At 44.9% G+C, this 16,938-nt stretch overlaps 1 protein-coding gene across 1 annotated transcript in view; it reads right to left on the bottom strand.

Moving 5' to 3' along the window:
• DPH1 (diphthamide biosynthesis 1) overlaps positions 1-16,938 on the bottom strand; it is a 378,970-nt gene that overhangs the window by 88,791 nt on the left and 273,241 nt on the right. Inside the window, exon 6 of the mRNA XM_069761363.1 lies at positions 9,448-9,569. Coding sequence (XP_069617464.1) covers positions 9,448-9,569 — 122 coding nt within the window. The remainder of the gene's footprint in view (positions 1-9,447; positions 9,570-16,938) is intronic.

Here is a 16,938-nt window from a genome sequence, read left to right as displayed (position 1 = left end):
AGAACTGTCATGCTGCTAACTGATGCAGCAGAGGTGAGTTTACTGTAATATTATGATTAGCTATCTATGGTTGAACTAAAAAAATTATCATGATGCACAATTAACACAGCTCCAGTCACACACATCTAGAGACAGATAGGCGACATGTGCTGTCACTTCCACAATAAATTGATGAATTAATAGCTGCAATTACGAGCCCTGGACCCCCGACTCTCCCGATGGTTCCACAGCTCACAGTCACATGTTCGATAAAACACAATACACAGCGAGAGGGTTACCATGGAAATGTGATGACATTCCAATGAAGTTACTGGGATTTGCGATGAGAGAAGTGACAGTGCCAAGAAAGGTACAATCCATCCATAGATCAGTCAGCCAGCTAGCATTACATCACTAGTATCAGGGATTTACACATATGGTGGGGCAGAAGACACTGCGGAGGTTATTCATCAACTTGGCCAAAAAAATATTGCAAAGTACTGCAGTGCACAGGCGCAGGAAAGGTCAGAGAGGCCCGGCGCCTGCGCACTGCAGTACTTTGCTCTGCCCTCAACAGGGCAGACAAAGTACGCCTGCGCCGGAGCTGAAGATCAGAAGAGGACGTCTTGGAATGAAGATGGGAGGCGCCGCAGCGGACCAGAGACGCCCATCCGACCGGACCAGCAGCGGGACCGCCCCTGGGTGAGTATAATCTAACGTCTTTCTCTCCTCTTTCAGGTAACATCGGGGGCTAATCTACAGCATTACAGAATGATGTAGATAAGCCCCTGACGCCGGTGGGCTTACCTCACCCGCGATTTTCGGGGTGACAGGTTCCCTTTAAGTATTATTGGTGTCTCTATTAACAGCACCATCAGTTATTAAGTATTATTGGTGTCTCTATTAACAGCACCATCACAGTTATTAAGTATTATTGGTGTCTCTATTACCAGCACCATCACAGTTATTAAGTATCATTGGTGTCTCTATTAACAGCACCATCACAGTTATTAAGTATTATTGGTGTCTCTATTAACAGCACCATCACAGTTATTAAGTATCATTGGTGTCTCTATTAACAGCACCATCACAGTTACTAAGTATTATTGGTGTCTCTATTAACAGCACCATCACAGTTATTAAGTATTATTGGTGTCTCTATTAACAGCACCATCACAGTTATTAAGTATTATTGGTGTCTCTATTAACAGCACCATCACAGTTAAGTATTATTGGTGTCTCTATTAACAGCACCATCACAGTTATTAAGTATTATTGGTGTCTCTATTAACAGCATCATCACAGATATAAAGTATCATTTGTGTCTCTATTAACAGCACCATCACAGATATTAAGTATCATTGGTGTCTCTATTAAGAGCACCATCACAGATATTAAGTATTATTGGTGTCTCTATTAACAGCATCATCACAGATAAAAAGTATCATTTGTGTCTCTATTACCAGCACCATCACAGTTAATAAGTATTATTGGTGTCTCTATTACCAGCACCATCACAGTTAATAAGTATTATTGGTGTCTCTATTAACAGCACCATCACAGTTATTAAGTATTATTGGTGTCTCTATTACCAGCACCATCACAGTTAATAAGTATTATTGGTGTCTCTATTACCAGCACCATCACAGTTATTAACTATTATTGGTGTCTCCATTAACAGCACCATCACAGTTATTAAGTATTATTGGTGTCTCTATTAACAGCACCATCACAGTTAAGTATTATTGGTGTCTCTATTAACAGCACCATCACAGTTATTAAGTATTATTGGTGTCTCTATTAACAGCACCATCACAGTTATTAAGTACTAGCTATTGAACCCGTTCTATGCCCGGGTGGCGAGCATTTATATTGGTATATGGTCTCCATCCTGTCATGTGCTGCTCCATCCTGCGTCCCCATCCTGTCATGTGCTGCACCCATCCTGTGTCCCCATCCTGTCATGTGCTGCACCCATCCTGCGTCCCCATCCTGGTATGTGCTGCACCCATCCTGCGTCCCCATCCTGGTATGTGCTGCACCCATCCTGCGTCCCCATCCTGTCATGTGCTGCACCCATCCTGCTTCCCCATCCTGTCATGTGCTGCACCCATCCTGCGTCCCCATCCTGGTATGTGCTGCACCCATCCTGCGTCCCCATCCTGTCATGTGCTGCACCCATCCTGCTTCCCCATCCTGTCATGTGCTGCACCCATCCTGCGTCCCCATCCTGTCATATGCTGCACCCATCCTGCGCCCCCATCCTGTCATGTGCTGCACCCATCCTGCGTCCCCATCCTGGTATGTGCTGCACCCATCCTGCGTCCCCATCCTGTCATGTGCTGCACCCATCCTGCGTCCCCATCCTGGTATGTGCTGCACCCATCCTGCGTCCCCATCCTGCGTCCCCATCCTGTCATGTGCTGCACCCATCCTGCGTCCCCATCCTGGTATGTGCTGCACCCATCCTGCGTCCCCATCCTGTCATGCGCTGCACCCATCCGGGGGCCTGAGCAGGCGGGGACACTGGCGCGCTGTGGGGGTCAGGTGCCGGTATCGCCACCAGCTCAGGCCCCCCAGCACTTACTATATTCACCTGTCCTGCGTTCCACCGCTGTGCGCCGCCATCTTCCCGGTCTCCTGGCTGTGACTGTTCAGTCAGAGGGCGGCGCCGGCACGCATTAAGCGTGTCATCGCGCCCTCTGAACTGAAGGTCACAGGCCGAAGACCGGGAAGATGGCGGCGCTCAGCGGTGGAACGCAGGACAGGTGAATATGGCCGATACTCACCCTCCTGGCGGTCCCTGCTTCTCTGTTGGAGATCGCGGTGTGTGTTCAGTGTGAACGCATACCGCGTTCTCCCGGGAGCGTCACTGCGCAGTCTATAAAGGCTTCGGACAGAGTGACGCTCCCAGCGTTATATTATAGATTATTGGTGTCTCTATTAACAGCACCATCACAGATATTAAGCATTATTGGTGTCTCTATTAACAGCACCATCACAGTTATTAAGTATCATTGGTGTCTCTATTAACAGCACCATCACAGTTATTAAGTATCATTGGTGTCTCTATTAACAGCACCATCACAGTTATTAAGTATTATTATCCATCACTTTTATTAATGGGGTTCTCAGCTCAAATGTTAAATCTTCCAGTGGGGAGTCACGGAGGCAAAAGTAACAACAAAAAACCTACATTCACCCCTGCACTGCTGTTCCCGCTCCAGCGCTGCCACACCGACAACCAGTGCTTGGCTGCAGGGTCTCGAGTCCAAAGGCCACACAATCAGACTGAAGTACAAGGGCCGCAATAAATCTAAAAGGGCAATATCATGCGAGACATTTATAACACAACGCATCGGGTATTCTAGAATATGCATGTCCACGTAGTATATTGCCTAGTGACGTAGTATATTGCACAGCCCACGTAGTATATTGCACAGCCCACGTAGTATATTGCCCAGCCATGTAGTATATTGCACAGCCCACGTAGTATATTGCCCAGCCACGTAGTATATTGCCCAGTCACGTAGTATATTGCCCAGTCACGTAGTATATTGCCCAGCGACGTAGTAGATTGCCCAGCGACGTAGTATATTGCCCAGTCACGTAGTATATTGCCCAGGTCCGTAGTATATTGCCCAGTGACGTAGTATATTGCCCAGTCACGTAGTATATTGCCCAGCCACGTAGTATATTGCCCAGCCACGTAGTATGTTGCCCAGCCAAGTAGTATATTGCCCAGTCATGTGGTATATTGTCCAGGTACGTAGTATATTGTCCAGCCACGTGGTATATTGCCCAGTCACGTAGTATATTGCCCAGCCACGTAGTTTATTGCCCAGTTACGTAGTATATTGCCCAGCCACGTAGTATATTGCCCAGGTACGTAGTATATTGCCCAGCGACGTAGTGTATTGCCCAGCGACGTAGTATATTGCCCAGCCACGTAGTATATTGCCCAGTCACATAGTATCTTGCCCAGGTACGTAGTATATTGCCCAGCGACATAGTATATTGCCCAGTCACGTAGTATATTGCCCAGCGACGTAGTATATTGCCCAGCGACGTAGTATATTGCCCAGTCACGTAGTATATTGCCCAGGTACGTAGTATATTGCCCAGTGACGTAGTATATTGCCCAGTGACGTAGTATATTGCCCAGCCACGTAGTATATTGCCCAGCCACGTAGTATTTTGCCCAGTTTCCGGCCATTTGTAGTGTTACCATACTTACCAACAATTCAATGTCCCAAATCGAGACATCTACACCAGGTCTCGGGACTGCCCCCAAAGTTACTGAGCATACCCACTAATGATCAGGCTTTGCGTAAAACCCTGCTCATTTTGTGGTTCTCTTCAAAGGACGGTCCTGCAAAATCAGTAAGTATGAAAAGTATGGTGTGGGCATTAATGGAAGTCATAAGCATTCCCAATTGGGTATGTGCCGCTTGCTACAGAATTGTAAGCACCTATGTAATGCATATATATTGTTACTAGCTTATTTCTGATAAAGCACAAAATTTAGAAATAAACATTTCTGACATGCAAAAACCAAACCCCCCAAAATTAGTGACCAATATAGCCACCTTTCTTTATGATGACACTCAGCAGCCTTCCGTCCATAGATTCTGTCAGTTGCTTGATCTGTTTACGATCAACATTGCATGCAGCAGCCACCACAGCCTCCCAGACACTGTTCCGAGAGGTGTACTGTTTTCCCTCCCTGTAGATCTCACATTTTATGAGGGACCACAGGTTCTCTATGGGGTTCAGATCAGGTGAACAAGGGGGCCATGCCATTATTTTTTCTTCTTTGAGACCTTTACTAGCCAGCCACGCTGTGGAGTAGTTGGAGGCATGTAATGAAGTTTTGCCCTGCATGAAAATCATATTTTTCTTGAACGATACCGACTTCTTCCTGTACCACTGCTTGAAAAAGTTGTCTTCCAGAAACTGGCAGTAGGTCTGGGAGTTGAGCTTCACTCCATCCTCAACCCGAAAAGATCCCACAAGTTCATCTTTGATGATACCAGCCCATACCAGTACCCCACCTCCACCTTGCTGGCGTCTGGGTTGGAGTGAAGCTCTCTGCCCTTTACTGATCCAGCCTCTGGCCCATCCATCTGGCCCATCAAGAGTCACTCTCATTTTATCAGTTCATAAAACCTTAGAAAAGTCAGTCTTAAGATATTTCTTGGCCCAGTCTTGATGTTTTATCTTATGTTTCTTGTTCAAAGGTGGTCGTTTTTCAGCCTTCATTACCTCATCCATGTCCCTGAGTAGCGCACACCTTGTCCTTTTTGATACTCCAGTAACGTTGTGGCTCTGAAGTATGGCAAAACTGGTGGCAAATGGCATCTTGGCAGCTTCATGCTTGATTTTCCTCAATTCATGGGCAGTTATTTTGCGCCTTTTTTGCCCAACACGCTTTTGGCGACCCTGTTGGCTATTTGAAATGAAACGCTTGATTGTTCGGTGATCACGCTTCAAAAGTTTGGCAGTTTCAAGGCTGCTGCATCCCTCTGCAAGTTATCTCACAATTTTGGACTTTTCAGAGCCCGTCAAATCTCTCTTCTGACCCATTTTGCCAAAGGAAAGGAATTTGCCTAGTAACTAAGCACACCTTATATAGGGTGCTGATACCATTAGACAACACTCCTCCTCATTACAGAGATGCACATCACCTGATTAATTTAATTGGTAGTTGGCTCTCAAGCCTAAACAGCTTGGAGTAGGACAACATGAATAAAAAATATCATGTGATCAAAATACAACTTGCCTAATAATTCTGCACACGGTATAAATATCCAAATGGGGGCCTGTATGTAGGGGAGACAGGGCAGAAACAGAGAACAAGGATGAATTCTCATCGCCATACAATAAGAGTAAGAAGAATGGATCTACCTGTGGCAATTAATTTTTGTCTCCCCGATCACAGCATTATGGACATGAAATTTATCTGTATTAAAAGGTAACTTCAAATCTCAGAGAGACAGAAGAATTTGGGAATATAAGCGGATGATGGCCTTTGACTCTCTCAGTGCAGGAATGAATGTGTCGCATGGATTTATGTCTTTTTACATCAATTAAGGAATTTGCTCCTCAGACGTGTGGGGGCATCATAACACAAAACCAGTCCCCAATCAGAGCACAATAAAACCTTCACACTCGTTATCTATGAACTGTTCCAATATTTATGGACACAACTGTTTATAACATGGGCAGTACGGTGGCGCAGTGGTTAGCACAGCACCCTTGCAGCGCTGGAGTTCTGGGTTCAAACCCCACCAAGGACAACATCTGCAAAGAGTTTGTATGTTCTCTCCGTGTTTGCGTGGGTTTCCTCCGGGCACTCCGGTTTCCTCCCACATTTCAAAGACATACTGCTAGGGAACCTAGATTGTGAGCCCCAACAGGGACAGTGATGATAATGTGTGCAAAACTGTAAAGCGCTGCGGAATACGTTAGCGCTATATAAAAATAAAGATTATTATTATTATTAACTCACATAATGATAGTTCTGCTTCACGTCACCTGTCTTTTCTATGGCATTTTTCTGTGCTGTGTTGTGCATAAATATGTGATTCTTCAGAATTTCTATTAGTCTATGCCTGATGAAGAGACCGGAGTAGTCTCGAAAGCTTGCAATTTGTTACCATCTTTTCAGATAGATAGCCATTAAAAGGTATCAACCACTGAGGATTCTCAATTCTAAATATTTTTCGAATTCTTTCAAAAACTGTGTGCAAGTGTACCTAGAAGAATGTATTCTGTTTTGAAGGCAAAGGTCGGTCACATCAAATATTGATTTGAATTTCTCTTTTGTTCAATCAATTTGCATTTTGGTATTTGATAAGGACCATTGCTCCTTTCACGGGGAGGATTGTGCGCATGTATAACCACTACTCAGTAGTGTTATGGTCTGTAAATTAAGACTGGAAAACTTTAAATAGGAGAAATAAAAATCCCAGAACAGCAAACTTAAAGCATCCAGGAGACGATAGAGTATTTTGAACCATGTAGAACTATTTTATTGGAGTCATTGCACAAACATTTAAAAACATAAAATGAGAGTATCTCTACATGAAGCAGGAAATGAGGTTCCTAAATTAAACATGCAACCAAATGAAATGCATGGTAATGCATGAGAAAACAATTCTATATACACCAATTGCACAACCCGATATGGAAAGGATTCAATTTTAATCCAGTCTACACACGATAACAAGGATCCTGGCGGACCATCAGACTGCTTAACCCTGGTAATGTGGCCATGAAATGATACTAAGCGTAAGAGCTAGGTAAAGTGCATGTGCCGAGGTGTGAAAAAGTACAGGTACATGGAAAGGGCTGATACTTACTAGATGTATAATGACAAAGGTCATATCCTGCTGCACCTTTTTCTCATGCATTACCATGCACTTCATTTGGTTGCATGTTTGATTTAGGACCCTCATAGTTACACATGGTTCAAAATTCTCTATGGTCTACTGGATGCTTTAAAGGGAACCTGTCACACCCAAAACGGAAGTTGAGCTAAGCCACCAGCATCAGGGGCTTATCTACAGCATTCTGGAATGTTGTAGATAAGCCCCCGATGTATCCTGAACGATAAGAAAAAGAGGTTAGATTATACTCACCCAGGGGCGGTCCCGGTCCGGTTCTGGTCCTATGGGCGTTGCGGTCCGACGCCTCCCATCTTCTTATGATGACGTCCTCTTCTCCGGTGCAGGCGTACTTTGTCTGCCCAAAGTACTGCAGTGCGCAGGCCTCTGACCTTTCCCGCCGCCTGCGCACTGCAGTACATTGCTCTGCCCTCAACAGGGCAGACAAAGTACGCCTGTGCCGGAGCTGCAGCGTGAATACATCGTAAGAAGATGGGAGAACCCGAACCGGACCATGACGCCCATTGGACCAGAACCGGACTGGGACCGCCCCTGAGTGAGTATAATCTAACCTCTTTTTCTCATCTTTCAGGATACATCGGGGGCTTATCTACGGCATTACGGAATGCTGTAGATAAGCCCTTGATGCTGGTGGGCTAAGCTCAGCTTCTGGGGGGTGACAGGTTCCCTTTAAGTTTGCTGTTCTGGGATTTTTGTTTCTACTATGTCTAATTGAGTTTGACCTAATATATGTTTGACTTAATTTGGGAAAATTGTATTTAAAACTTTTAATAGCACTTAGGCTAGGTTCAAATTGCGTTAGTGGCATCTGTTTAACAGATCTGTTAAACGGATGCGCCAACGCTGATGCACAAAATCTCTTCTTTTTCCTACGAGTGCGCTAACACATGGTACCATTGTGTCGGCATGCGTTATCAAAGGAGGTCTATGAACAGCGAACGCATCCATTCAAAGTGCGTTTGACCTAACATACCCGAAAAAGCGGTAGATCGCGTTCGAGGGTGCGTCACAAAGTAACGCATCATCGCCAACGCATGCCGATTTTGACATGCGTTACGATTATGGATGGTAATGGGTGCGTTAACGTATCTGTTACATAGCGTTAGTGCCGCTTAGTAACGGATCCTTTAAACGGATCGCCCTAACGTAATGTGAACCTAGCCTTACACGGACAGAACTGACAGAAGCCATTTTAGTAGATTCCGGAGAACGTTACGTTCTTCTTTTCACCCATGTAAAAGAATATAGCCCTCGATGCAAAGGCCCCTGGATTGCAGCCAAAGAGTAATTGCTGGCTGGTGGAGCTAGTTAGCAGTGGGATTGGCAACAAGCTGGATTAAAACCAGAGAAACTGAAAGCAAAACTAGGGTCTCACAGCCTAGGACCATGACACGTAATCATTTGAGCTGTTAAGCAACAGATTAATAAATTATATAGCGACAAAATATTTCAGAACACGGTACAGATGGTAATCACTAATATTCATGTTTGTCCCCAATGGGCCTCACAATTTAATATACCTAGCTTAGACCCACATACACTAGGACCAATATTATTGAAAGCCAATTAGCCTACCAGTATGAAATTTGAGTATCTAGAGGACACCAATACAAACGCTGGGAAGACCACAAACTCCATGCAGAAGTTGTCGATAAGTCGGGTTTGAACTAAAAACCCCACAAATTCTAAACTGAACCGATAAATAATCCCAAGCACTATATAGTGTCTCGGTTTCCAAAATGTGCTACTTGCACTATGCCAATGCTTGGCAGCACAGCTATCATTATAGCCTTTGAGGTCTTTTTTAATAGGAGGTACATTGCGGAGAAACACTAAAGTAGACCATCTGTCCTTCCTCATGTTTAGCAGTGACAGATCTCCTGACATGTCTGTTTCAGCAAATACTTCATCTTTTTTTAGAAGACTGTATTGTGACACTACTCTGTTACACTCACTGAAAATGAATGAAAACAAATGGGGATGTGTAGTTTGTAATCCAGTATTATAGAGGGCATGATCATTATTATTTGCACACTGCCATACTGATGAGACTACTTACACAACAGCATCCACAGAAGCCTCCAGTCGTGGGGACGTGCAGCCCAAGATTTCTCCCGGTGATAGTGGCTTACTCTGGGGGACGAGAACTTTGAACTCGGGGCGAAGATCTTGAACTGCAGCCTAAGGACAAAAAAGGAAAGCACAAAAGAGGGCTTAGTCATTAAATAGTGGTTTTTTTGTGGAAGTCACATGCCAGAGATTAAAATTACATTAGCTGAAGGAGTCTGAGCCATTATTAGAGACTATTAAAATCACACAAGAAACATAAGAGCCTGAGTTGTCCTTCTGCGTGAGGTCTTTCAATAATTCATTCGGCTGTTTGTGAATTATTTTGCTTTTATACAGTGGAAGTAAATGCAGCCTGGCAATCCCTATGGTTTATATTAATATCTTATAGGCCTTAATGTTTTTGATGCCCAGAAAAATCATATTTGCTAAAAATTTTAAATTGTAGTGGTTGTGATGCCTTCTTCACACAGTCATAAGTCACACACAATCATGGGTGAGAGAAGGATGAATTACATCTATCTACCGTATAATTACATTAGGATGCAGTAAGCCAGGGACTGATGAGAAACACGGCAGAGGCGATAAGAGGTGTGCTAGATGCAATAAAGTACAGTGAGACTGACACTGGGATGAAAACGCGATTTAGTGGAGTATTGGCAGTACCGTGGGACGAGAACCACTGCAGAAACATACAGAAAAGGCTAGCGTTTCTGGGCTGTAACATGGGAGTAGCAACAAACAGGATGCATGCTACGGGATGGGACGTGAATCTGTTGAAGGAGGATCTAAAGTGATCCTTCACTGTTGACTCAGTGATTTCCAAATTAATCTACAGGGCGTTGTCGGCAACTGAAAATGACCAGACGGACACATATGCCTCTGAATGGGGGATCGAGCAGATCTCTGGACCCCCGTTTATTGTGTATGACCTTTCATAGTCATAGAAATTATACTTCAACCAATCAGCATAAGAACACGCTCACAGTTGTTAACCTATAATAATGCAGGAAAAACTTAACCCATGAGGATACAGGAAAAAACGGAAACTACAGATATGGTCATGTCTTCTTGGCATAAAAAAGACATAATAACAGGTGCCTCAGTCTTGTATAGCAATACACCCCCGAGTCCCCTCCCTGGCTCGAGTTAGAACACTCAAGGTCTTTATACCAATTATGAACCTAGTTGAATAACAGGCTTGTGAAAAACAAGATAAAATTACTTCATGGCAGCTGTAACCTTTTACCTAATTAAGTAACAGAATTTATCTTTAAAGGGAACCTGTCACCCCGAAAATCCGGGGTGAGGTAATCCCACCGGCATCAGGGGCTTATCTACAGCATTCTCTAATGCTGTAGATAAGCCCCCGATGTAACCTGAAAAGGGAGAAAAAGACGTTATATTATACTCACCCAGGGGCGGTCCCGCTGCTGGTCAGGTCGGATGGGCGTCTCCGGTCCGCTGCGGCGCCTCCTATCTTCTTTCCATGACGTCCTCTTCTGATCTTCAGCAACGGCTCCGGCGCAGGCGTACTTTGCTCTGCCCTGTTGAGGGCAGACAAAGCACTGCAGTGCGCAGGCGCCGGGCCTCTGACCTTTCCGGCGCCTGCGCACTGCAGTACTATCCTCTGCCCTCAACAGGGCAGAGCAAAGTACGCCTGCGCCGGAGCCGTGGCTGAAGATCAGAAGAGGACGTCATGGAAAGAAGATAGGAGGCGCCACAGCGGACCGGAGACGCCCATCCGACCTGACCAGCAGCGGGACCGCCCCTGGGTAAGTATAATATAACGTCTTTTTCTCCCTTTTCAGGTTATATCGGGGGCTTATCTACAGCATTACAGAATGCTGTAGATAAGCCCCTGATGCCGGTGGGATTACCTCACCCCGGATTTTCGGGGTGACAGGTTCCCTTTAAGCAACAAGAAAATGGAGTCAAAGCACAAAATGGAGAATCTTTCTTAATCTGTTCCTTCACAAATCCAGCTTTATAAAGCTGTGTGCAATTGTGAGCACAAACATCACACCCATCAGACATACATAAAAAAGACAGGTTAAGTGAAGAATACCGATGATCTTGTTACAATGGCAGCTGTTGAAGGGTGAGATATATTAGGAGGCAAGTGTACAGTCTGCAAATTGTAAGCAATAAAAAAAATGGGCACGTTTGAGGATAGGAGCACAAGAACCAAATTTTGATGGCTAGATGGCAAGGATAATAATCTACCGTATTTATATAATTGCCTTGTAATGTTTTCATTTCCTGTTCTGTCCAGATGTCACCGTATCCCAGAATTCCAAGCGGAGGAAGTTCGCAACCGCAATATTGGGACACTCAAGTGATGGATGTCTCATTGTGGAAACTGCTGCTGGTACCAACCTACTGCGTGGTACCACCAGCGGAGCACCGTCGCACCACACACTCATGCAGCCTCTTGCGCGGTACCACCAGCGGAGCACCGTCGCACCACACACTCATACAGCCTCTTGCGCGGTACCACCAGCGGAACACCGTCGCGAACACACCACCGCCGGGATCAGCTGAATGATTCACTGACTACCGCCATCTTTGTACAGGAGGAGTGCATGCAGAGTTTTAATGTGACCACCGCAATCTGTCCGCACAAAGATGGCAGCAGTCTGATTTACTGTGCCTGCGCAAATTACGCGCAGGTGCAGTGAATCATTCGGCTGATCCCGGCGGCAGATGCGCGACATGTCTACAGGCAGAGGAAGCCGGTCACATTAAAGGGGTTTTCTCATGAACTAAAGTTTATTTTAAAAATTGACAGTGTCTGACCATGTATGGAGCATACCACATCTCCTGGACAGGGGAGGAAGCAAAAGATAATACTAACATTACTGCAGGGGATCACAGAGGATTCATTTTGTGAGGTAAAATATTTCACTGACTGTGTTTAAAAAATATTTATATGTCCTTGGTGGGATTTGAACCCAGGACTCCAGTGCTGCAAGCCTTAACCCTTTGATGACATTTGACATATCTATACAACATGGAAGGAGTTCCTGACAGATGAAGGATAAATACATCAAGGCAATTGTGCGGGCGTGATTGCTGCCGGGTGTTCAACTATCATGACAGCTGACACCCTGCTCTCACTGCCAGGAGGTCACCGCCTTGGGCATTTTAACCACCTAAAAGCTGCGATCTCTATCAATTGCCGCATTTAGAAGACAGGGAGAGGGAAGAGCCTCTGTTCAACGCCTGCGCAACGTCATCAGGAGGACCCGGATCATTGCCATGATGACCAGAGGTCATGATGAGCAGCAGGCTACAGCAAGCCTCTTACATCATGAGCATGGTCTAAGAAGCTTTTTTAAATCACATAAATAATAAAACCTATTATACCACTAAATATTATGTTAAAAAAAAAAAATACACATTTGGTATTACCACTTTCGTAACAACCCAACTTTAAAACGGTCACTCTAGTAAACCCAATTGAAACATTGTTTAAAATAAAAAAAAAAGTCTATGCTTTTTCATCATTCTGCTGAACAAACAGTGGAATGAAACGCAATCAAAGAGAAGAACACAAATAACAATGGTATCTCTGAAAACGTCATCTTATCCTGCATAAAATAAACTGCCATACAGCTCTATCAGCGGAAAGATTAAAAAAAAAAAGTTATAACTCCCAAAATACAGTGATGCAATATAAAATTTTTTATTGTTTAAAAAAGGCAAAACATAAATAATTATATAAATGTGGGATCGTTGTAATCATTCCCACCCGAAGAATAAAGCTGCCTTATTAATTTTACCACACTAGAAACGGCATTAGAAAAAAACTAAAAAAACATTTCCTGAATTGCTGTTTTTTGTTCAGCCTCCCAAAAATCGGAATAGAAAGCGATCAACAAACGTTTAGTGACCTAAAATGGTACAAATAAAAATGTCAACTTGTCCCGCAAAGAACAAGTCCTCACACAACTATGTCGGCAGATATACAGGAAAGTTATAGTTCTTAAAAACTTGGTATGTTTTTACAAAAAAAAAGCTTCTTTTAGTGTGTGACAGCAGTCAAACAAAAAAAACATATAAATCTCATATCGCTGTAATCGCACCTGTGATGAGGGAACAGCCGCCATCTTGGAACAGGCATGCTATCAGATTGGCGTGACTCCATTTTGTCTCCTGGTCACAGGAGTGCTCCTGGCCCCCACCTTTGCTAATGAATAGAGTTCCTATTAGTATGCTAACGGGCTGAGCTCAGTGTAAACTGTAGACGGTATTTTAAAAGCTCACTGAGGAAACCACGCCAGCAGGGGGGCTTGGAAATGCTTGGGGGCTTAATTAAAACACGCATGCCAAGTGGCCACTGGATACACATCTATTATGGCAGCCCAGCCAAACCGTCTCCAACATGGAATTGTGAATTATGGACGCATCGTCCGAGGTACAGGCTCATAAAAAATATTCTCCTCACCCTAAAGAAATTGTGCATCCAACAGTGTGACTCCCGTGACGGTGGAAGGTCTGAAACCCGAGATATAGGGATCAGCCTCCCACAGGGACCGAATGGGTCCAGGATTGATCCCAGTACGACCGGCAGAACAAACCACAGGCGCTGGTACTGCCCGTGTGCTGATCCGATCATCCTGAGAGAAGTTATCCCATTTATTAGATATGGGAATAAATCTTGCAGGGAGGCAGAGGGGGTGGAGATTGCTAAGCCCACCCAGCTGCAGGCAGGGGGGCTCAGCCAGGTATAAGAAGAAGCTGAGGTCACTGGGAGGGTCTCACTCCACAGAAGAAGACTATGATGATTTCTTAAGGAACAGGGTATGCCAGCCAGAGGGGGGAGCAAGCACATGCTTTCTGGGGGCTGCCCGGCAACTAAGTTTTGGACCTGCGGAAGGCTATGCCCCCCCGGCTTCCACAAGCGACCTTCAACCTGGTAAATTGACCTCCAGCTTTATACCTTTAAGCCTTGTATTATTATTGTTATATTGTACTCTGACTGTAATTCTTGATATATGCTTTGACTGTATATTGCTTGTAATTATCTAGTGCGCCCTTAAGGCAATTAAATCATAAATTAATTTTGGGCTGATCCTTTTACTCTGATTGCGAATCTTAGAATACCCAGGGTGGGTAACAGGGCAGTCTCCCCGGCGGCCATTTGCTCTAGGGCGCCGGAGAGCTGGGCCTGGGTAGTGACGTCACGAATTGGTGACGTGGTAGGAAGGGGTATCCTTCACAGCACCGACCCGAAGAATAAAGTCACTTATATCGCACAAGAGACGGCATAAAAAAATAAAACCAATTTTTCACCCGATTTGTTAAAGTTCGCAGTAAGGCTCAGCTCATCTTTATCCTGTGCTTTGCGCTTACACTGGGGATACCGTGTAAATCTCTGAAATACACGATTCAGACGGAACCCCCAGCAGAAGATTCCCTATAATGAGGCGGATGGAGGCACTGTGGACGCAGTCTGGCCTATGATCCGGCAGTGCCCGTCTTTTGAAGCGTGCATGAAAGCGTGGTAGACTTGATTTTGTGACTTCTGAAAAGAAGGATGCTGCTGAACAGAGGCCAGATAGAGTTCAGAGTAATAGTGTCAATATGATCGCTGCACCCTTAGATAAATTTATTGAGAGGTATAGTTTGCAAAATTACGTCACTTATGGGAAGGCTCTGCTGTTCTGGCACCTCAATGGCTCTCTTCCTGTGGGTCATGGCACCCGCAAACCAGAACAGTAAAATCTTCACTATATGGCGTATAATCACTTCTGAGCTTTGTAAGGTGTCTCAAAAATTGTTCGATTACATGCAGGGTATTGGCACACTCAGAAAAAATTGCACAACAAACTCAGGTCAATTTTTTTGCTATTAGCTCTTATAAAAATTTAAAACTTTGGGCTAAAACAACATTTTAGTGGTAAAAATGTAATCATTCTTTCTTCACAGCCCAATGGTATAAAATTCTGAGAGGCACATGTTTCAATATGCTTACTGAACCCCTAAATGAATTAATTGGGTTGTGTAGTTTGTAAAATGAGGTCACTTATGGGGGTTTTCTACTGTTCTGGAACCTCAGGGACTCTGCCAATGTGACACCTTCAAAGCATTCCAGCAAAAAAATAAACTCCAATATGGCACTTTCTCTCTTCTGAGCTTTGTACTGTGCCTCAAAAGTAGTTTTTTGACCACATATGGGGTATCCGCGTACTCCGGAGATATTGCGCTACATATTTTGGGGTCCATTTTCTCCTGCTCTTCTTGTGAAACTTAAAATAATTTGGGGCTCAAAACATTTAAATTTTTCATTTTCATAGTTCAACATTGCAAAATTCTGTGAAGCACCTGTGGGTTCTGTGATGCAACTGCAAGGCCATTGCATGTAACCTCCCCCAGGGGTGCAGGTAAGGGGGACAAGGTAGCACTCACCATGTAGCACCACAGTGCAAGGCTCGGAGCGCCACTAGAAGGCGGCAGACTAGTCCGACAGGCCGGTCTGCAACAAACAGGAGACGAGGTACCAGAAGTAACAGCAGAGCACATAGAGACCAGCCAGAAGTCAGAACCAAATGAGAGCGCGGTATCCAAAACATGAGACGTAACATGAAGTCGGGGTACAAGCCAGAGAGTCAAAAGCCAGTCAGGGAACATGGTACAGAGATGGAAAACAAGAGGCGGGGTCAGAGATCAGGTCAAGTCATACACTGTAGGGAATGGGTCTAATACAAATAAGGGAAGTCAGAGGCAGAAGGAACACCAGAGTATACGGATCAGCTGCTCTAGTCAGGAAACATGAACTATCACCGACACCAGCCAACAGACTACAGAGGACTTTAAAAGCCCAACCAGCTCCAAAACGAGGCTGAGGGGATTAACTCCCGCATGACCATTCCAGAGAGGAAACAGCAGAAAACAAACTCCGAAGTGGATAATGAGCGTACCCCCCTCAATGGGGGGCCACAGGACTCCCCAGGCTTCCCTGGACAATGAGCGTGAAAGGCCCTAACCAATCGATCCGCATGGATCGAACGCGCTGGCACCCACGACCGGTCCTCAGGACCATAACCTTTCCAATGGACCAAGCACTGAAGTGAACAGCAGAGCATATGAGAATCCACCACCAGTTACACCTCAAACTCGGTCTGGCCATCCACCAACAGGTGGCGGGTGTGAGGGAGATTCACCTAGGGAAGGCACTGACGGCTTCAAAAGTGCCTTATGGAACACATTGGGGATCCGCAATGACAGAGGCAAGCGCCGACAAAAGGCCACATTATTAACCACCTCTAAAATTTCATAAGGGCCAATAAACTTGGGACCCTCAATCTTATATTCTTGGTGGATAACCATACCTTATCCCCCACCTGGTAAGCTGACCCCACAGAATATCGTTTATCCGCAAAAAAATAATATTTGCCCGGAGCCTCCCCAATGTTTCTCTGAACCTACCTCCAGACCTCCTCCAACCGTAGAAAGGCAGAATCAGCCCCTGGACACC

The sequence above is a fragment of the Ranitomeya imitator genome, chromosome 3 (genome assembly GCF_032444005.1).
Source record: "Ranitomeya imitator isolate aRanImi1 chromosome 3, aRanImi1.pri, whole genome shotgun sequence".
Taxonomy (NCBI): domain Eukaryota; kingdom Metazoa; phylum Chordata; class Amphibia; order Anura; family Dendrobatidae; genus Ranitomeya; species Ranitomeya imitator.
The sequence above is the reverse complement of the archived record's forward strand: the minus strand, read 5'-3'. Positions and strand labels throughout refer to the sequence as shown.